The 21,895-nt window shown below is 38.2% G+C and overlaps 1 protein-coding gene across 2 annotated transcripts in view; it reads right to left on the bottom strand.

The window, feature by feature from the left end:
• Positions 1-272: 272 nt before the first annotated feature.
• Positions 273-21,895, bottom strand: part of LOC135081108 (carbonic anhydrase-related protein 10-like) — a 135,117-nt gene continuing 113,494 nt past the window's right edge. The window contains exons 2-12 of one of the 2 annotated variants that reach the window (XM_063975847.1): positions 20,515-20,608; positions 19,814-19,861; positions 17,259-17,395; positions 13,777-13,968; positions 8,382-8,477; positions 8,002-8,068; positions 7,572-7,726; positions 6,643-6,780; positions 3,144-3,189; positions 2,635-2,731; positions 1,786-1,880 (exon numbers count right to left, since the gene is read on the bottom strand). In XM_063975847.1, the coding sequence (XP_063831917.1) occupies positions 1,865-1,880; positions 2,635-2,731; positions 3,144-3,189; positions 6,643-6,780; positions 7,572-7,726; positions 8,002-8,068; positions 8,382-8,477; positions 13,777-13,968; positions 17,259-17,395; positions 19,814-19,861; positions 20,515-20,566 (1,044 nt within the window). In that variant the 5' untranslated portion in view covers positions 20,567-20,608 and the 3' untranslated portion in view covers positions 1,786-1,864. Of the gene's footprint in view, positions 1,881-2,634; positions 2,732-3,143; positions 3,190-6,642; positions 6,781-7,571; positions 7,727-8,001; positions 8,069-8,381; positions 8,478-13,776; positions 13,969-17,258; positions 17,396-19,813; positions 19,862-20,514; positions 20,609-21,895 lie in introns of both variants that reach the window. The other variant, XM_063975848.1, reaches the window with a different exon arrangement.

Genomic DNA, 21,895 nt, shown 5'->3' with positions numbered 1-21,895 from the left:
AAAGATACATTATCATTCCGTACTTCATAATAAGGCATGGTCGTCGTCATGGCACGTAAATTCATCATCATCATCTCAGCCATAGGACGTCCACTGCTGAACATAGGCCTCCCCCAATGCTTTCCATGTTGCGCAGTTGGTAGCAGCCTGCGTCCAGCGCCTTCCTGCTACCTTTGCGTCAATTAAGTAAAAATAAATCAAGATCATTCTTGTGAATTTGGTTGTGACGATAAACGACAAAAAAATAAGATAAAGAGAGAATGACAAACAAATTACAGTGCGTATATATTTTATTACATTAAATTTAAACTTACAACGTAACAAACAACACAGGCCCTACTTCCTACGACATTAATTCCGCTGTTACATTACAGTTTTTAGCCTCGAATAATGTTAGATTAAACCTAATAACAAAAAACTCCGGAGTTTCGATATAAATAGTATTTTGTTATGTATATGTTAATTAATTGGAGTAATAATTTTTTAGACCATCCCCATTGTTAGGATATTTTAACCACAATGATAACTATGTTGAATTTTTTTTTGCTAGATGATTGCGTGAAGACTTTGTTTCAGCGACAAAAATTCAAAAACTGTGAACCATTATGACCTGGAAAATTAAAAAGATCAAAAAATTCCAAATTGACATAATCAATAAATGTTTTTTTAATTTTAAAATAACTTATTCATATAATAATTACCCCAATTAAGAACCTTAGTTTGTGCATACGTTTCTATTTTAATTAACCTTAGTAGCTTCTAATTTTTGTATTTATATAATTGATACAATGCTAGTCATAAGCCTCCATTAGTATGATGTTACACAGCGTAACGCAGGATATATTTTAGAGAAGTATTTAAAGCCATGTATACTTTAAATTCAATTGTATATTTAACTGTATAATTTCTAATTATGTAATAAGATTCGACGCCTTAGCTAGCTGAAAGTTAGCTACATATTAATTCTAATAAGTTACATGTATACAAGCTGTTTAAAGTCATATAAAGTACATCTTTTATAATTCAAAATTTTACATTTACTAGCATTTTAGAAATCTTATACACGCGAACTCTCTAACGTTTATTTTAACAGTTAATAATTATATTGCAGTAGATAAATACACTTTAAAGTGTGGACGAATTACGATACTTTATTCAGTTATACTAGAAAAATATATACACATTTATATACAGCTATTTTCTACGTAAGCCTACGTATTTGTATTGTAAGGTCACAGTATGATTTCCACAGAAATACAATATGCATATTTTATTTCTGGTCTAATTATTAGTAATTTGTTTTAATGAATTGATTTCTTATTGTTTTTAGCTTATTGTATTACTGTGGTTTACGCGACTTTATAAAAATGGAGTAAGAAGCTTTGCAGTAAATGTACGTATTTATATTGCTTAGGTACAGTTGTAAGGAAGATATTGTCTACCCAATTGACAATTTATAATTGCTATATTATTAATCTACAGGAACTATTCTAATGTACACATTTTATACAGTGTAAGCATATAATAATATTGTGCATTATAATTTATATTTTTGTGAAACTATAAGGATAACTTTTTTTATAAGAGAATTGACCAAATTCAATATAATAACTTTTAAATGCTTCCAAAAATTAGTAAAAACATTGACATTAATTTCTTGTTATACATTTCTATGACAAAAATGCACATGAGTTTTTAATTTAAGAAAAGAGTATAAAAATAGGATCAACCTACAATACCAACTAAACAATTAAGTTGTATTTAATATTAAAAGAAGAAAAAAAAGGTTACATAAAAATCATTCAATTAGTTAGGGGATAGCATAGATAGGTCTTCGGCACTGCGATAGCGTATGCTGTGGTCCCTAGGCCATTGCGTCGCTGTAAATATAAACACCATAAGTAAATAAATAATATATAAAGTTAAGTAACATTATACCCTAGAGTAGAGAAGACAAAAAAAAGGTAAATTAATAGTTAAACAAGTTATTACTTTACTATCGTGACTACGTATATTTTAAATAAGTATAAAAACATCAAGCAATCTAACAGATCTAATCTCTACAACAGGCTCTATAAATTAAATAATTAACCCTTTAGCATTCAACAGGCGTGACTGTGACGCGATATAAGCGCAACGTGGCATGACGGATCTATACTTTCACAGCCCAAAAGCGTGTTTAAAAAACTTATGTATACTAGACAAGCTTTTCAGTTTAACAGCAGTTATCAAAAAGATTATAATAAATTAATTAGTAATTGGTTAGAGTTATGTAATGTCCTACTTTGTAACATGTACATTGTCGACAAAGCTGTTGAGTTTCCAAATAAATATATAAATAAATTAAATGTTGAGTTGTTGTTTATGGTCGAGCCTGCGCCGACCTCTCGACACATCTGCTTTCCCTTTCGTTCACGTACTATCGAGCCAATAAGTAGGTAGTTAGTGTTTTAAACTTAGTGAGATAGGTTAACACAACCTATCCAGTAATACATAAAAGTCTTTGTGTGTACTGTGTAATAGCGTGATCTGAACTTGAAGTAGTGTTTCAGTCGCGCCGCAATCACGTCGTCAGCAAAAGGGTTCGATTTATGTAGGCTACTTCAAAAGCTACATTGGCTAGTGTAACAATACCTATTCGTGGTGACATTTCTGTGTGCGTGACATTTCTCTGGGGATTTCTTTCGTTTGCATGCAACACTTTTTTTCGAACGTCTGTGAGAGAATCGAGCTGGAAGTAAACGGGTTAAGTGCAAAAATAAAAAATAAAAACATATAGTGAAGAAGAGAACATTCTAGAAGAAGTTAAGTACAGAGGGACATAGAGAGAAACATACATGCTTTAGCTTCTTTAAATAGGTTTACAAAAATTAAAAAAATATAAAAACACCGAGAATTTTTAAATTCATTTGGTCAACATGCTTGCGTGCGATTGGTTGAAAAACGGAAAACAGATTATACTAATCTGTGTTGCCATGCTTCGTCGTGCAATCGTGCTAAAACATTCGTTCATTGAAGATCTAGAAGAATTTTAAAAGTAAGACATTTTCAAAGGGTTTCTCTAGGGACAGATCTAAGAAATTTATTAAGTGAAGATATTTCCAAAGGTTTTCCTTAGGATATTAAATATTTTCTATTGTTACCTGTATAATGCATGTTGCGGTACATATCTGGGCAGTTACTGGAGACCTGTAACAAGAAGTTTATTAAGTAAACATACTCTCTTTCCAGCCGAGTAATCTTAGCAATTACTTTTATTGCGAATTACTATAGGTATAATATCCTGCATACGTTAGTTTCTCTAGACCAGTGTTAATAGTGAATAATTAAAAAGAACTCTCAACATAATCCATTGTATAAGGCTGGGTTGCACCATCTGCCTTTGACTGTAACAAATGTCAAAAATCTATCAAACTCCATACAAAAATTACCGGTTATCGTTATAGTTACGGTCAAAGTTTGGTGATGCAACGAAGTAGCTATAAACATTCATGCGTTTCTTACAACGTTTCTGTAAAATATGAACAACAAGAGGTCTTTTGTCAACTAATTTGATGCACTCTACCCGGCTACAACTTCGAATGTCCCGTGGAAAGTGCGGCTTTGCCCGGGCAGTCGCTACACTGCCCGCCCGCCTGCATTAAACTTATCTATGAAACCACACGCAGTGACGATACCGCAGCCACAGCACAGTCACAACAACCAGCCAACTCTCTAGTCGGCATCGTATGCAGGAAAAATACCACTGTAGTATATGACAGACTCAGACATTTATCAAATGAATATTGAAACAATACCCTATAGATGGCAGTATTTCGTTCAGGAACTAAGAATTTATAACTTGACTCTATTTGTATTATTGATTGATGCCTCACCTACAACTTGTGACCCTAGAGTTCTAGAAATAGATAAATCATTGAGATAATGATCGCAATCGAATCGAGATAATGATCAAATCAATCATTATTTTATTTATTATTTATTTATTTATTATTCATTATTGAGCAATTACATATTTGATCCAAATAGCGTCCTAAATCCTTTTTATTGAGTGACTTTTTGAAAAAATTGACAAGAAAAAAAAAATCACTTTGAGCATTGACAGCCCGGTGCGGTGGTAGCACAATTGCGCGATCAATCGCCTATTTTGACGGTTTGGGTTCTAGGATCATCCGGTGAAAGCAACATTTTGTAAATCGACTCATATCTGGCTATGACTAATCCGTTAATTCATACATAAATTTGCCTAGCTAACTAAAAATGAAAGTACTTTGATTGTTGCAGAATCAAAAAGTTTCCCTAATCCTGAACAATGCATCTTATGCTATGGATTGGCTGTCCTACCTGTGCTACAACCGGGTAGCTCACTACGCTTATATCTTGTTTATTGCTCGGTACGTCTGTAAACTTGCGCTGCTTTGATAACTATTGCAGTTTTATCGCCATTGTAACTAAGTTTTGTAGCAATAAGGTGCCTTAAGTTCTGATAAGCGTTATGAATGAAGCGAGTGGTCCGCGAAAGCGCATTCACTAAAAGTTTGTGTAATCTTGCTTTGGATTTACTTGTGGCTTGCAATTTACACACACAAGATTATTAGTTATTACCGTTCTGGTTTTGGCTTTTGGTAACATAACTGTTTCCATGTAGGTAATCGAATGTTTGATATTATTTAGTTAGATGTTTTTCCAATTCAAGAGTAACATTGTTTTAGCAGCATAAATATATCTTATGGAGCAGTTAACTTTTACTGAACTGACAAAATGCGTTTCTGTAGTCTCTTGCTTATCAACCACTTACTGGACGCATGCCCACATGGTGGATCGACGACCTCATAAAGGTAGCAGGAAGGCGCTGGATGCAGACCACTATCAGTCGGTCAATATGGAAATTCGGGGCTGAAATTTATATATTTATTTATTTATTTGTAATAGGTATACAAACAAATGATGATGATGATGATGAACCATTACGTTATATTAAGAATTCCCAAATAATATATGCCTGCAGGATCACATAGTAATTAATTAATGTGGAAGCCGAAGCCTAGCTCTTACTCCATGCTGCAGTCGTGTCAGTCTACGAGTATATGTCTGGGACTTAAATTGTCGATAAATCCTACTTGGGACGCGCTCGCATGTCGCTTTTGCAATGGCATTGGAAATATTACCACCATACGTATTTCCATGGCTATATTTTCAAGAATGTTAGTTTTCGGCAAAGATTACAGGCTAAATAAATAGTAGTAATTGAACCCTAATTAGAAAGAAAAAAAATAGTAGAGCATTTTGATGATGTAAAGTATTTTGACGCCACTTTCTCCATTTCTTTTCTATTACTTATTATATTCAGGTTCTTTACATTACTTACCACGTAAATTTATCATTAAATCTCTTTCTATCTTTCCCATAAACAGCACTAAATTCTTTCTCATGATCTCACAAACTAAGTATGAATTATAAATGGGTACCTAAATTAGTCCAGTCAGCTTAATTCGTCCAGTCCAGCGTTAAGAAGTCTTCCTATCTACAGTTGGTCCCTAAACCACTGAGTCGTGGCGACAATAAATTGTCAACAAAGCCGTTGAGATCCACTCTCTTCTCGTCGTGTAATATGGCATTTAAATGGTAGCGACCGATAATTGAAAAATATGAAAATGGTTGAGTCAATATTGTATCAGTACCTAGTACCTACTTATAACTATTTTATTACGACTTGCGATTTATGAGTGATAAAAATATTTCCAAGGATGCTTTTTAAATTGTAGGCAATAATCTTAATGTCCACCACGTAGTCACGTAATGTGATTTCATGCAGTCGCATGAAATATCTTTCTACCTTCCGCTCAAATGGAATCAACATTTCTCGTTCGTTCGTCCTTCGTTTCAGCCGAAAGACGTCCACTGCTGGACAAAGGCCTCCCCCAAGGATTTCCACAAATACCGGTTCTGCGCTGCTCGCATCCAGGCACCTCCCGCGACCCTCACCAGATCGTCTGTCCACCTAGTGGGAGGCCTGCCCACACTAAATTTCTCACTATTGCACTAACTAAAGTTTCGTCCAACTAAATTCGTACTGTCCACTGTTAAGAAGTCCTTCTATCTTCAGTTGGTCGCTAAACCACAGTGCGCGTGGAACGACAATAAATCGTCGACAAAGCAGCCGTCTGCGCTCGCAAAATAATAATATCGCGTCTGCCACCGGCTCACTAATTAATTCGATACGGGCGCACTGTGGTTTAGAACGTCTTAGACGAGGAAACGAAGGGGAACCAATGGTGGTAGTGTTGGCAGAGTATTTAGCACTAAATCTAATACTAGACCTCGTTTTTCTTCTTATTTAAGAGATTGTAGTTTATTATCGAGTTTAGAAGTGTCTAATAAATAGTATCGTCTCTACTTAAACTTGGTCTAATCCGTTCTTACTTGTTAACATTTAGAAAGAAAGAAGAAAGAAAGAAAGAAAGTATTTGAGTGGGCTCACGGTCACTCATCACGTCACCACCACAATAGTCGAGCGGCGGCGGGGTTCGTCGAAACCGCGTTTCTTGGATCACGAGTCGGCCAGTCCGACCCCTCCACCGTCCGGCTAACATGGCTTCATTATTATAAAAGACTTATAAAAAAACAATAGTATGTCATTACCTGAGCCCCTTGCTTGTTAAAGTTGATGTTGGTCCTGACAGTGCGGTGGTGGAGTGGCTGCACTGGCCGGGCGTTGTTGCCGAGGGGCGCCTTTGGGGTCAGTTGTGACCCTTGCATGAGCTGACGCAACGCGTACATCTACCAATAAACAATGTGGTGAAAAATAGAATAGATAAACGGGTTTTTTTTTGAGTCGGGAAATGCCACTGGCTGATGGGGACAGTCAGTCAGTCAGCGGGTCATGTGGGACTCTCCCCGCCACGAGGGCGGGGCCTACCCACTAAAAGCCGACGGTGTCCTCCGGGGCCGTTGAAACGAAGCCGCCAGTTATTGTCCTATTGGACATTCTTCCGCGGCTCCGTCTCAGGCTACTGCTCGCTCTTGGGCGAGCTTGAATAGTCATCCTGGGTTACTTACTTTTTAAAACGACTTGAAAAGAGGAGGAGGTTCTTAACTCGTCACGTTCCTCCCTAACTACTTACCTTGTACCTTTTCATGAGGCCCATATTTAAGCGACCACGTCTTCGTTTCATAAGTTATCGCTTGCAACACTTACTGGTCAAAGACTTGTCTTGAGATACTGCGGTGTTTTGGACGTGAAGATGTCGTGAAGCTTCTCGATCGCTGCCCAGTCGAATTGAATTCAACGGTTGACCTCTTTCTCGAAGTTGGACCTACCTAGCTGAACTGTTCGTCCTTGTCGCGACACCCTCAAACGGGCGGTAACGCCGCGGAGGTTTTACTGGGTATACGAGTACCCCATCTTTTTCAGTACGGAGCAACGCCCTAAAGCGCTGGGAGTCCCACAACCATCCGATCCCCCGGCAGTGGTGAAGATGCGCAAAGCATTAAAATTTCCTTCGTGACAAAAAAAAAAAACTTTTTGTCCTTGATAGGTTTACATAATCGCCAATAACTGTATATCTCACCTCCTGCTTGGAGATATAAATGGGTTTGTTGAAGATGATCCAGACGGCCGTCTCCCAGCAGCCAGGGTGCGTAGTGGAGCCCTCATACGTTAAGTACTGTTGGGTGTTTGGCAGCAAGGAGCTGAGCGGGAGGTGCTTGATGGGGAACGAACTGCCTGTGAAAGAAAACATCATCATCATCATCAGGCAATTTTATTAGTTATTTATTTGAATAGAGCCAAACGGAAGATTTGGTCTACATATTCCCCACGCTGGCTGGGGTTGGATGAGGATTAAAAAACAACCAAATAACCATAAGTACGCCTAGTTCTGCCATTGATAGAAGCAGTAGCTTGACAGGTTTAGGAGCTAGGTACTAAAGTTTTACTTACAAATACAAAACTAGAAGTCTTTATGAAAAACATTTCAAGCAAAATGGAACAGTACGTACCACGAAACATGACTTTGTTGAACGCGCTGGTGATGAGCCTCAACTCCTTATTCGTGGGTTCTCCAATCTATGACAAAACAATCATAACATTAGCAATCATAATCCACATTTTTTCCATTACAAACTTATTTCTGCAGTTGGCAAGTATGAAGAACGTGTCTTTCATCTACATCATTGGTCCCCAAAGTGGGGGGCGCGGACCATCTGTAAGAAACCTGCGACCGCTGAGAGAATGCATTCCAGACTGCTCTATACGACCAATCAATAATCTTGACTGGAGGAGGGGCGGCGCGGAATTTTTGTATGATAGAAAGGGGGCTAGTCTCAAATAAATTTGGGAACCAATGATCTACATGGTTAATTTTGTATTGGTTACTTACTTGCACCATCAATGAAATGCCGACAACCCCTTGTGATTTGTGCTGAGCCTCGGACATGTTGTGGTACAGTTCCTTGTTGAAGCCATACAGCTGGATCTGATGACAAAAAAATTACAATAGTAAATCGATGTAAAGATATTAATCCGATTTAGTTATATGCAAGTCTCTGTAATATACGAAAAGTACTCTGTCTGTTACCTAGTTTTCAAGGTTAAACTGCTGAACCAATTTTGATGAACATTGGTGTAGTAAATGGTTAAAAGTCAACCCCATCTTTTGTTGCTACCTAAAGGGCGAAATATAGGATGAAGGTTTATATGGGTAAACCAAAGGTTCATACAGTTTTTAAAGGCATTCGTAATCATTAGCAATAACAAGGTCTTAAACTCTAATTTTTAAATATCGAATAGTATTCCTCGAAACGAAAATCTCCACGTCTAGAAATCCAAGGAAACCAAAACTTCCAAAGTGAAATCAACCTGTCGATTTCAGAAGGCAGTCAGTGGTCCGACGACCCCGCGGCGAACCGCAAGTTAAAATAATCAAGTGATTGGACCTTTCGGTTCGAGCTCGTTAGTAAGAGCTCAAACGGTTTGCCTAATGGCCCCTTTACAGAGACAAACTAAGGGCGCCGCAAAAGGGCCCCTCTTTATATAGTAACACAAATAAATACATTAATTGAAAAAAAAAAACAGAGGGAGGAAAAACAGAACTTCGGAGTTGCGATGATTTTTCAAAACTGGCCTGTATAAATTAGGTTCTATTCTCTATCACCTTCTTTTAAATAAACGCTTTTTAACTCCGATATTCTGCCAAAAAGACAAATAAAACTGTTCCCTAATAAGAGCATTATGCAAATAAATACTCTATCCAGGTTTTGTCACCATTCAAAATAACAACAGCTTTACGGAAGATGGTCGGTACATCAGCCTAAGTTAGATTTAAAAAAAAAGATTCTATCGCACGTTACGTACTTGTATTATATGTGGTTTTTTAATGAAACAATATTATCTAATGTGCGTGCATGCATGCGCAGGAGTCTCTTAGTGAAGCAGCGTCTAATTTATAGACACAATACGAACTCCTTGTTGGTTTCTACGAGCCCCAAAAACAAAAATCTGTCCTCAGTCCGTGCCTGTACTGTAGCAGATATTTAATGCCACTCTGTTAATTGGCATATTTATCGGACTTTTGTCGTCCGTATCTATGTCTGAGCGAATTTTCCTAATTGAAATCGATTGACAAGATCCGCTGGAAGGTTTTAAAGGTCAAATTACAAAAGGTTTGCGATAGTTGCAAATGAATATAAAATCGGTCTGATTGGCAAATAATACGATTTTTTGGTATTTTTGGATAATTTTTGGTTTTAGTTTCATTTGAACTATTCATTTGTATTCTATTTATATTTATATTCTATTTTAATTTATTCCAAAATTAACTGCTTGACATGATACACGCTTAATATAAAGTTTAAAAAAGCCTTATAGCCTACTTAGGTTTCTTTTTAGTGCAGTCACTTAACCGTCCCGGCCTGCCCCCGGCGTTCGACGACGACGAAAAGGCGGACTGTCTAGCGAGCAGTCTCGAGTCCCAATGTGCTCCCAGTTCACTCCCGGTAGATCCCGAACACCTCGCTGAGGTTGACTCGGAGGTTCAAAGGAGAAACTGCACTCCCCCCACCGACCCCCCGTTAGACCCCATCACCCCAGAAGAGGTGGAAACCCTCATCAAGGGTCTCCACCCTCGCAAAGCCCCCGGCTCAGACGGCATCACAAATAGAGTGCTCAAGCGCTTCTCTGCCCCCCTAATAGTCCTGCTCACCGCTATATTCAACGCGGCCATGAGCAATTGCACTTTCCCGCAGGCGTGGAAAGAGGCAACCGTCATAGGCATCCCTAAACCGGGAAAGCCTGCCGCAGAGCCGACAAGTTATCGCCCCATCAGTCTTCTCAACACTATTGGGAAACTGTACGAGCGACTTATCTATAAACGCCTCAAGGACTACGTAGAGTCCAAAAGTCTCATTCCCAACGAGCAGTTTGGCTTTAGAGCCAAACACTCTTGCGTCCAACAAGTGCATCGCATCGTCGAGCACTCGTTAGCTGGTTTTTACAGCAGGAACGCCCCCTACAAAACAGGCGCTCTCTTCTTCGACGTGGCGAAAGCCTTCGACAAGGTGTGGCACAACGGCTTATTATATAAGCTTTACAACATCGGAGTGCCAGACCGTCTCGTGCACATCATACGAGACTTTTTGTCGAATCGCTCTTTCCGCTACCGAGTGGATGGGACACTGTCCCCCCCGCACCCCATACGAGCCGGAGTCCCCCAAGGGTCCGTGCTCTCGCCTCTCCTCTTCTCGCTTTTCACTAGCGACTTCCCGAGGTTTAAGCCATCGCCGCTTACAACCCACACCGCCCTCTTTGCGGACGATACAGCCATTTACTGTACGTCCCGCCGGGCAGCCCACATAGTCAAGACCCTCCAAAACACTGCCGACGTCCTCGGCAAGTGGTTTAGGAACTGGCGTATCAAGGTCAATCCCGATAAAAGCGCCGCCATCATCTTTGCTCGCAATAGCAAATTCCCTCCCACGCCCAAATCGATCACTATGTTCGATCGTCCCATTCCATGGACAAAGAAGGTTAAGTATCTCGGCGTCACTCTTGACAAAGGGTTAACCTTCCGCGAACATGTGAAAACCGTACGCGACCGAGCGTCCTTCGCTCTAGGTCGCCTCCATTGTCTCCTAAACAGTCGTAGTAAATTGTCGCTTAGAAATAAGTTGAGAATTTACACGACTTGCATTTGTCCCATTTTCACGTATGCAGGCCCAGTGTTTGCACACATCGCCCCCTCCCACATCCATAGGTTACAAGTCCTCCAGAATAGGTTCATGCGCAAGGCCACGGGAGCCCCGTGGTACCTGCGTAATGAAAATCTTCATATTGACTTGGGGTTACCGACTATTAAGTCGTACCTCAAGCAATTATCTGAGAATTATTTTGACTCTGCCACGTCCCACCCGAACCCCCTCATTTCCGGGGCGGCGAACTACTCGCCGGACCTCCCCACCCCCCCGCGCAGACGTCGTCCCAGGAACGCCCTCAGCGATCCCGACGACGACATCACCCTAGCCATCGAGGCCGCCCAACAGCTCGCGAAAACTAGCACCACTCCACTCCAACCGATCTACCGTCCTCGCCGGCGAGGACTCGCGCCGCGGTCCCCTTCGACCCGTCCCTTTTTCTCGCGGTATCGGCACGTGCCGGGCCGCTTCTCTCCCCAAACCTACGTTAGGCTACCGTCCCCCAGCAACGCCCTAGGCCGAGGTCCGAGCCCCACTCGGGGGCGCCCTTAGGCTCGTTGCTTAAATTTTGAGGTTGAGAGCCGTCTGCGCTCACCTATTGTCCGGTGAAGCTGAAAAAGCCGCTCACGGCTATCAGCATAGTCCGTCCGAAAAAAAAAAAAAAAAACTTTTTAGTATTGGAAAAGATATTCTTTTTTGTTTTTGTTTAAGCAGCTTGAGCAAAATATTCTACGTTGATGTTATATTTATTAAATTGGAAAATCTTAAAAACGTTACCAACCTAATTACAGTTAGACCTGGAAATATTTTCATGACTAAATCCTACTAATTAATACCTTAGACTAAAAATGCTAATTAAAAGATATACCTGAACAAACTTCAAGCAGACAGAGTAACACCGCAAACAAAAATGTTTCACCCTGGAAAAGTTAGTCTAGAACAGAACAATACACCTCTCGATAATGATACCAAGTTGTGCTGCCGGTTATCGTTAAAGTTACTGGTAAGTTCGGTGGTGCAATTCCTTAGCTTAGTTTTTATTTTTACATAGATGGCTGCTAATGCATTTCTTAGACAGGACGTTATTAATTGAAAATTTTCATCTTAAAAGTAGGTACCAGGGCATCATAACCTTACAGGAGCTATTCCGATATTTGTAAGGTTTTGATGCCCTGGTACTTTTGTGTGGAAAATTTTATAAAACAAAAACATTGACGATTAATGTTTTTCACAAACGTGAAAAGGCAATATTTAATTTAAGACGTATCCGTTATTTTTTACGATTCGTGATGCAAAAAAATAAACGAAATACGTCGACTTCTCAAAAAACACGAATCGTCGTCGTGTGAACGCGCCCTAATTTATGATCGGGCTACGAACTTTGCACGTTTATTACTCTTATTTTGTTAACGACTGTACCAGTATCCATTTATTAATATAAAACTATCCACCGTTAATTGATACTAAAGTAATTAACTATTTCACTCTTATTGGACCACCGATTTAATATTGGCAGTGTTTGAGAACTCTAATAAGTACATCAAAGGACATGGAGATGTTTATTTTACATTGTTTGCATCGATTTAGGTTTTTCTTATGTAGGTATCTCTTAAATAACCTCATAGAAGCTTTGCTACTAAAAGGCACCAAAAGGTATCAGCAAAATTATTATTAATTATTATTTTTGACTCAAGGAAAGATACACATAATCATTTTTTCATCCTCAAAATGTAAATGAGTATTTATTTCTTTGCATATCACATGGTGGTTTACAAGTCTTATTTAAAGTACATATGCGTAAGAAAAAATCGAATTAAAACATCAGAAAACACCATGTCACACTTTCATATTGCACATTGTTACAATCTGTAAATACGTAACACTAAATTATTTTTCTTTAAATTACTTTCTTACTCCAACTATATTAAATTCTATTAACTTCAATTGGAATGTCAAGTAGGTACTAGAAACCTGCATAGCTGTGACCCCGCGGTCGGCCGCATAGTTCAAATACTCCGGAGTCCGCTAACTACTGAATTGTCTTCATCGAGGGACGGTTAGGGTTAAATGTAGACATAAATAGATGCGGATTGCTTATTTAAATATCAATGAAAGCCGGGGTATTTGGGATGTTTAAACAATGCGCTTATGGTTTATAAGAGGAATTAGAATGTATTTTATACTAGAAAAAAGTAAAAAATCTTGCAAAAAAATTGCGGGCTATGAAACTTAATAGCTGATTCACACATAGGATCCGTGAAATCAGTCACGGTCCGGCAATCACGGACGTACCACTGAAGCTCCGTGAACTGAGTACGTGCGTGAATTCAATTACTGACGCAACACTGAATCACTTACATTTAACTGACCTAAAGATTTTGTGTCAGGTACTTTATCTTTAGTAAAACCTTGGGCAGTTTCTACAACCCGATCGAGTTAACTGCGTACCTCGTTGGAATGGGACTCTCCCTTAGCACACCTCCCCGCGTTCGCCCCGTCCGTACCAGAGCGTCGATGTGACGTCACGGCTGCCAGGTGCGCAGTTAACTCGACCGGGTTATTGTTTCTTATCAACTACATACTCACCTCTCCAGGAAAAGTGTGGTGGTCGATCTGGTGTTCAGACCCTCGGTTGTCGCCCATGCCATAGTGGAAGTAGATCTCTTCAAACTGGTATCTGTAGGAGAGCGGTCCCCCGCTGATGTTGACCTGGTGCTTCGAGTCTTTCTCCACTCGGAAGACTAAGGACTGGCCTGTGTTCTGCAGGACCCCGCTGACCTGTGAGAAAGAGCAATTTTAGATTTCTGTAGATTGGGAACGTTCGCGTAGCGTTTTGTTCGCAAGCGTGTGGTTCGCGAGCAATTGATTCGCGAGCGTGTGGTTCGCGAGCCATTAATTCGCGAGCGTGTGGTTCGCGAGCCATTGATTCACGAGCGTTTGATTCGTAGACGCTCTCGGCTCGCGAGCAAATTTGGTGAGAATGTGAATACATGTTAGTAAATAGTCTAAAAATGAGATCATTCAGATCGTTCTTCTAAAACCTGCGAGATTACTTTCTGTCGTTACTAAGCTCTGAAAATAATCTAAATTCGAAGAAGTTTTTTCAAAGCATTTCAATCCTACATTGCACGCATACGAATCTAAACAGCTCTTACGATTCCATATTCGAATGGCAACAAAATAATAGGTAGTAGGTACACGAGTTAAATGATTTTACAATTATATCCTATCTGGAAATCAAACCCTAACCACTGGAGTACAGATTAAATTACTCACAGATAGCTATTTCATAGAGATAGTTACAAATATAACATTACAACCTTGTTACAAAACACAACAATTTATTAAAACAAATCTTTTATCTTTACTGTTTGTCGTCCATTTTAACACCTACTTAGTTGTTATTTATGCCACCCTGTATGTCATTAGCGCTGTCTCTTTAATGGCTTCGAAATGGAATAGATATGCTAATACAGGATGGTGGGTTACGGATACTTAGCCTTGATGATTTTTTTGTTATACGAGTATTAGAAAGAACCAGAACAAATATTGCTGTTATAAAGTAATGCGATACAAATGAGAAAAACTTACTGAGCCGAAGTTAATGAAATGAGCCAAAAAAAAAACTGAGAATCAAGTTTTTTAAAGCATCCTTTGTCTGAAGATAAAGGTAAGATACATGAGGGCACGTTAAGCCCGATTGACATATTGATATATTGATATTTATTTATTTCATTAAAATGCAAGTGAGCTTACAGATAGATCCAAAGCGCTCACATTGCCAATTTGAAATTAATTAAATGTTAGGTTGATACCTACTTAAGGCAGCTTAAAAAGTTTGACTGCAGTTCATTCTGTTGAATTTAGTTGTTAAAAATGTTACAATCGACATGGTAAAATGTGTCATTTCAGTAGATCAAAGTACTATACTGTCATTTCATATCTTCGTTCTCACTTTATTGCATCTTATATCATTGTAAGGCCCAGAACAGACGGTGAAACGCAACTGCAACGAAACTGCAACTTTATGATGATTCTGATGAATGAAACTGAAACTGAAAGTTTCAAACTGGTCGCGTCATGTGTGGTCTCTCAACGGACGCTATGGCAGAAACTTAGATGCAACTCAAAAGTAACTAGCAGTTGCAGTTTCGTTGCAGTTGCGTTTCGCCGTCTGTTCTGGGCCTAATAGGTGCGATTCTACAACAATAATCTATAGCTTGTTGTTCTGTGGCCTATAAAACACGCCCCACCGCCTCAAAACTCATCATAATGGTTTCCAGACTTGTAACGCGAATGAATCAGGCATAACGACGGGGGGCTGATCCTATCAATCAATGGACACGCCTTGATTAAAGCTTAGAAACTCAGTAAGCTTTGAGCATAGATGACATATTGGCCGCAGACACGCGAGCGGTAAGGAGGTGTGAAGTGCTGGAAGTGGCACATTTTGAATAAAAATGGTACAAAATTTTGTTGATACTGTAGGAGTTTGGCCAAGGGGTCTAGTAAAGCCGGAGTCCCAAATAAAATGTACCAACTACCAAGTGGGTATTTACACTAGAAAATATAGTGTTAAGCTTACTATTATGAAACAAACCAGACTCCTCGATACGAAACTTCATTGGTTAGGTTGTTAATAGCAGTGTTAAGTTGTAAGTCATGGCTACGTAAGTAGGAGTTGCAGCGTGAAGTTATGCTAGGGGAGTAAACATGATGGTCTAAAGTATGCTATTTGTTGTAATTTTAAAGACTCTTGACAATTCTATTCACAGCTTATTTGCATACTTTCAAATTAGTAGTCGCTTCCAGTGATGCTTTGTAGTTGCGTCACAAAAAAGATAAAGTGTGTAGGAGTGGCTGCCCTTGGGAAGTTCTAAAACTGTTTATTATGTAAGTGATAGCGTTGAATATTTTGTAGAGATCCTTTTGATTAAAGTTTTCCATTTAATTTTGTTTCGGTTTGTTACGATTGATAGCTGTATTGTTTATGTTGTAACTAGGGCTTTTATCCAGAAGATCAAGCGTCGCAAGTGGAACTGGATCAGTGGTACAGTCTCCAAAGGGACCCCGATCACAAATCCTTAAGTACACTCTGGATTACCTCCAAGGAAAACGCAAGCGTGGTTTCTCCAAGCAAACTTGGCGGCGCACTGTAGCAGACGAGTCGAAGAAAATCGGCAAGTCTTGGAGCGAGATCAAACGCGATGATGTTGTAAACGCCCTCTGTCCCATCAAGGGGACATAGGAGACATAGTCTTTATACTAAGATTTTCTTTAAACTTTCATATTTGTTATAGAAATAGTACAAATAATATTTTAGAACAGAGGTCCTACACTTGATAACGCTGCCACATACAAAGGAAATAACCTAATTTACAGTGAATTTAGTTACAGCGACTAACAACTTAGCGTAAACATAAACCGCTATACGGCTCGCAAAAACGGGCGATAGCCGCTGATATGCTGCATACATTACCATGAACTTACCAGCACAAAGAATAAAGATACAGAGGCGTGGTTCGATGCTAAGTTTAGAAATAGTTTGGAGGGTAGGTGTACATAATATTAAAATTAAAATTCTTCATTTATTTAGACTTTTTTCAGGACACTTAAGTATACACTCAAGCATAGCTTGCCCTAATATATACAACACATTTATAGGTGTTGAGGAGAAGTGGTGAAAAAAGTCCCGGCAGATTTTCAGACTTTTTACCGACTATAGTTTGGTCGGCTTCTTTGTTTCAGGAATCGTCATAAGGCATTAACTCAATCGGTGTAATGTTAACCTTCACAGGTTCATACTGATTAACAGCCCGATTAAATTATCAGCCGACGGAAAGTTTGTAGTACCTACTCTACTGAGAACTCTTAAAATGACAGTCGAGCAATACAGAAATTATGATTCAGGAAAGCCCTTTAAATAGTTCTTGGGATCCATCTTACGTTCTTGCGATCCATCTTACATTCCTGGGCTCCATATTACATTCCTGGGATCTATCTTAGGTTCCATGCGAATCTGCTATTTAATTTATTTATAATTTACTATTCTGCCTACACAAACGTACCTTATGCTTGTCAAACTGTATGTCCCTCAGCCAGGGGTCGAACAACAACTTGTCCGGTTCGATGTTGACCGGACTCTGCCGGCGGCCCTTGTTGCACATACTCCATTGAGGGTTGATCAGACCCCAGAAGCCGGGACCTGGAAATATATTGTTATTTACCTTCTTATTAAATCCTATCCTAATAATACAAATGTATGTGACGATGAATGGTGGGTGTTTGTTACTCTTTCACGCTTTTGATTATACATGACAGTAAGTATAAGAAGCGGTTGTTCTAAATGAATCGATAGCAACTTTTTATATGGAACATAGAGCCCTCTCTGAAAACTTGACTATTTCTGAAAAAGTGACTGTTTAAATGTAAAGTCACAGTCAAAAAATTCCTTTATTTGCATAGACTATTAAAAATTGTGCTTACACATAGTGTACGAGCAGTCCAGTGTCCTTATTTGAATTCAGAATTATTATTTCAATCTAATTTTAGCATGATAATAATGGCCGCCCCAGAATATACCTACCAGTTTAATATTGGAATGGATACAAATAGAATTAACACAAATGTAGGCTACATAATAGTATAATTAATTTACTAATCACACAATACAGACACGGATTTGGCAAAACAATGTGAAATAATATTATAATCTATTTTAGTACTGTAGAGGTGAAAATTATCAGCCTACGTGTAGAGATTGGTTAATAAAGGTTGAGAAACTCTGTTTAGTACAGTCTATCAGTCTTAAGTCAATATTTTATTTATTTGTACAGACTATGGCTTTTAACTTGCATTTATACTGATGGCTGACAAGACAATAGTGACTGAGTTTCTTGCGCTGCTTCTTCTCAGCACTGGCCCATTTATTGTCCCGAAGCAGTGTTAGGGTAATTGGTAAGCAGTATTGGGACGTGAAAAAGTGCTTTTTAAAAAGCCTATTTGCAAAAATAAATGAGTTTTATGAGTTTTTACTCGTCGCTGCTGTTATAAATGGAAACACTTGAGCTAATATTTTTATTTTAGAAAAATATAAAAACCTTTACACGTGACTTTCAACTTAACAGAAATTCTCTTATGGCGTGTCCACACATGCCGCCAGGTTGACCGCCGGCCGTGCCGCCCGGCATGTGTGGATACGCCATTACAGCTCAAATTTTTCAGTTGAATATCAGATTATAGCGAGATTTAACTAAAATAACGAGTACGCGGAAAATCGTTTTATTCAATTCACAGTTACATTTTGTTTTCATACAGTTACAGTTTGTTTATTCAGCAAATTACACTCAGAAATTGGACTATCATTTTGAAATTATCCATAACTGTACTGAATTGTGTTGTTCAACATTTTTGAACCGAGATTTTGCTCTTAAATGTGTAGAATAAAAAAGTGAGTTATTTTTTACAAAATAAGGAAATCAGTCCCTAAAGATACATAAAATTATTCGTGTATCCAAAATTAGGCCTTACAAACCACATGTTCAAACCCTTTTATATGACAGCAATGATCACAGCATTCAAAATGTTATCTAAAATGCTAATTACCACCCTAATCTCGTGTAATGATGTATCAGAGCAGCCCATTCAGGGTGTGTAGTGATAACACTTTCAATGGATGTCCGCACAGTTCCATTCAGCTGGTAATGTGCCGCTAGGGTGCCCTATCGGACAGTTGGGATAGGGTAGCCATGATTTGAGTGAATAGGACACTATTTGACTAAATATACATCGTGTCCCAAAATTCAACGATAAGCCGGCGCCATAGGGTGGACAAGGTCTACTTTAGGAAAAATAAAAAAATCTATCTTATGACCTTGTCCACTCTTTGGCGCCGGCTTATCGATGAATTTTGGGACACGATGTGGATAGCAATATTTTATTGGGAAATCTACAAAAATAAAATGTCACACTTCACACACAGTGCTATTGTCTGTACGTGTTATAGTGTTATTACAAAGCTCTTATTCAGGTGAAAGTAAATGTAATAAGGCCTGAGTTTTTTATAAAGGAGGGTGTTAAAACATTTAAAAAATTCCATTAAATGTGGGCACAATTTCCCGTAATGCTTCGTCATCATTATCATCATCAGTCTACAGATGCTTACTACTAGAATACTTTTCATTTACGTTACATTGCGATTTCCAATAATCAGTTAATACATGAGTTACAGTTAGTACTTGGGTAAAAAGTTGCCGTGTTCTTTCCCAAAACTACAGTTTAATATTTATTTTTACACAGTAACCGTTAAACGAAAAATCAAATCAAATTTACCGTGACACGTCTAAAGAGTTCCACTGAAAGTACCATTACCGAAAATCACTCCACGTAAAGATACTTCACGGTCGAGTAACCCTGCCAAATTCGGGGGTATCGACTGCCCAATATAATGACATGGTTGACCGCACTGTCATTAAGATTCTATCGGTCATCATTACCCTGCTATCATTATACCGCGTATCATTGCCTGGGTACGGGCATTATGCCCTTATTTTTCAAGAATAATAGTGTTTGGTAACTTGGAATGTACTCGTAGCGTTTGTTTTAGTTTGATTAAAAAAATTACCTGATATGCCATCGTACGTCCACCATTCTTCCCAGCTACCTGATATATCTGTAAAAAAGGAATTGGTTAAACCACTGGACAAAAAGGGTTAAAAAAAATAATGTAAAAAAAATATCTATAAAAATCAGGGGAAAAATATAGTCTATTAGTCTAAGCAAAATTGACCCAAGATTAGTGGTTTATTGTCTATTTGCCACATAGTTGACCATGTTACAGAAAAAGATGAGTAAATTCGTCTCAGTTGATATTTTATGTCTCTTTCGTCTCCCAATGTTGATTACTTTTAAACACGTTTATGATGAATTTACTGTCAATGCCTGAAGCTTATAAAAATGTGATAAGTAAATCGATTTGGTGGCAAATTGATAATCATGCGTTTTTTGTGCCACTCAGAGTTGACTGTTGCCTGATTCTTCTAATTTATTAAAGTGCATTAAGGCGATTATCACACTGCACCATGATCCGCCGCGGTACGCGGGACGACAGATTTAATCATTGTATGCAAGTACCTCAATTTTTATAGAAAACACGCGCGGCACAACACACTGACAACGCGTTTGCGCGCGGGATTTTTATATGTAATCACGTGGACCGCGGCGGAGCGCTGTGCAGTGTGATAATCGCCAAATTCAAATTCAAAACGTTTATTTGCCAAAAACACAGTAATACAGGGTGACAATATAACATGCTTTATTATTTACCTTTGACTGAGACACATAGGAGGGTAAGTATGAAGAGCGAGCATTGGTGCATCGTCGATGCCGTGATCACTGGCGCCGCCGCATTGGGAGCCTTCTGTAACAAACATACAAAACTATATTAGTTAGAGAACTATTGATAAACAATATTTACTAATATTGTGAAGGACAGCAGATTCTGTAATAAAGAGGGTAATGTAGAGTTTGCTTATTTGAAAAATAATCATAATAATCATAATCATAATCATTTATTTATTGCTTCATAAGTGTACATGGGTGGTGATCTTAAACTCAGTCTCAACTTATGACCCTGTAAGGGTGTTGCAAATCTTGTATCGTAGGTACATTACTAAATATTCTACAATAGTTAGTAAAAATGAATATTGATAAATTATAAAATTAATTAGTTTACATAATTTTACATTACAATTAAAATACAATAATGTTTCTCCATACCTATTCATATACCTACATAATTTTCATCATCGCATCCTACTCAAATTATAGAACTCCTGAATACTATAAAGACATTTTGATATAAGGAACTCTTTTAGCTTGGCCAAGAATAATGAGTCTTTTTCAATATTTTTTAAATAGGTAGGCAGTTTATTATAGACTACTATGGACATGTGGTAGACTCCTGATCTTACCAGGTGAAGCTTAGTGTCGGGTAATGCTAATTCTATCTTTGTATCTTAAGTTACGGGGTGCTGAATATTGTTCTTTTGCTTGGGAGTAAATAATTTTATTCTCTCTGACAAATTTACATAGACCTAGGATATAAATTGATGTTAGTGTTAATATTTTTAGTGATGTGAAGTGCTTTCTACAGCTTTCAGCTTCAGTTATGTTTACTATTATTCTAACACATTTTTTTTGTAGAATGAAAAGGTCCTTGGCATCTGTGCTATTCCCCCATAGTATCACTCCATAGCTAAGCCAAGCATGCGCATAGGCATAATATGCAGATGTGGCTTATTATGACGATTTAAAAAAGGTATTTAGATAAAAATAAGCTACAGTTTAATCACACAAGAAAACCTTTATATAAGCTCTGCTCTACAACCTTCCGATTGGATTTTTAATTTTAATGTTTTGTTAATAATGATATCTAAATATTTTTTGTCATTCATTTATTATCCTACGTATTATTTACGTTCTTACAAAAAATGCCCACATAAAATAAAACGCTAAATAATTTGCTGATTTTAATTTTACTCTAGGAAATGAAATAAAATATTATGACAACTTCATAAAACTCGCAATATTTCCACGGTTAATCTTTAACCGTTTTACTGAAAACGTGACAAAAACAAACATTAACTCAACAATTTTGTGGCATTAACTTTTCACAGCCAAAACGGTTGCCAGTTTAAAAATGAAT

Source organism: Ostrinia nubilalis, chromosome 19, assembly GCF_963855985.1.
Source record: "Ostrinia nubilalis chromosome 19, ilOstNubi1.1, whole genome shotgun sequence".
NCBI lineage: Eukaryota > Metazoa > Arthropoda > Insecta > Lepidoptera > Crambidae > Ostrinia > Ostrinia nubilalis.
Note: the sequence above shows the minus strand (reverse complement) of the source record. Positions and strands in the feature narration are given on the sequence as shown.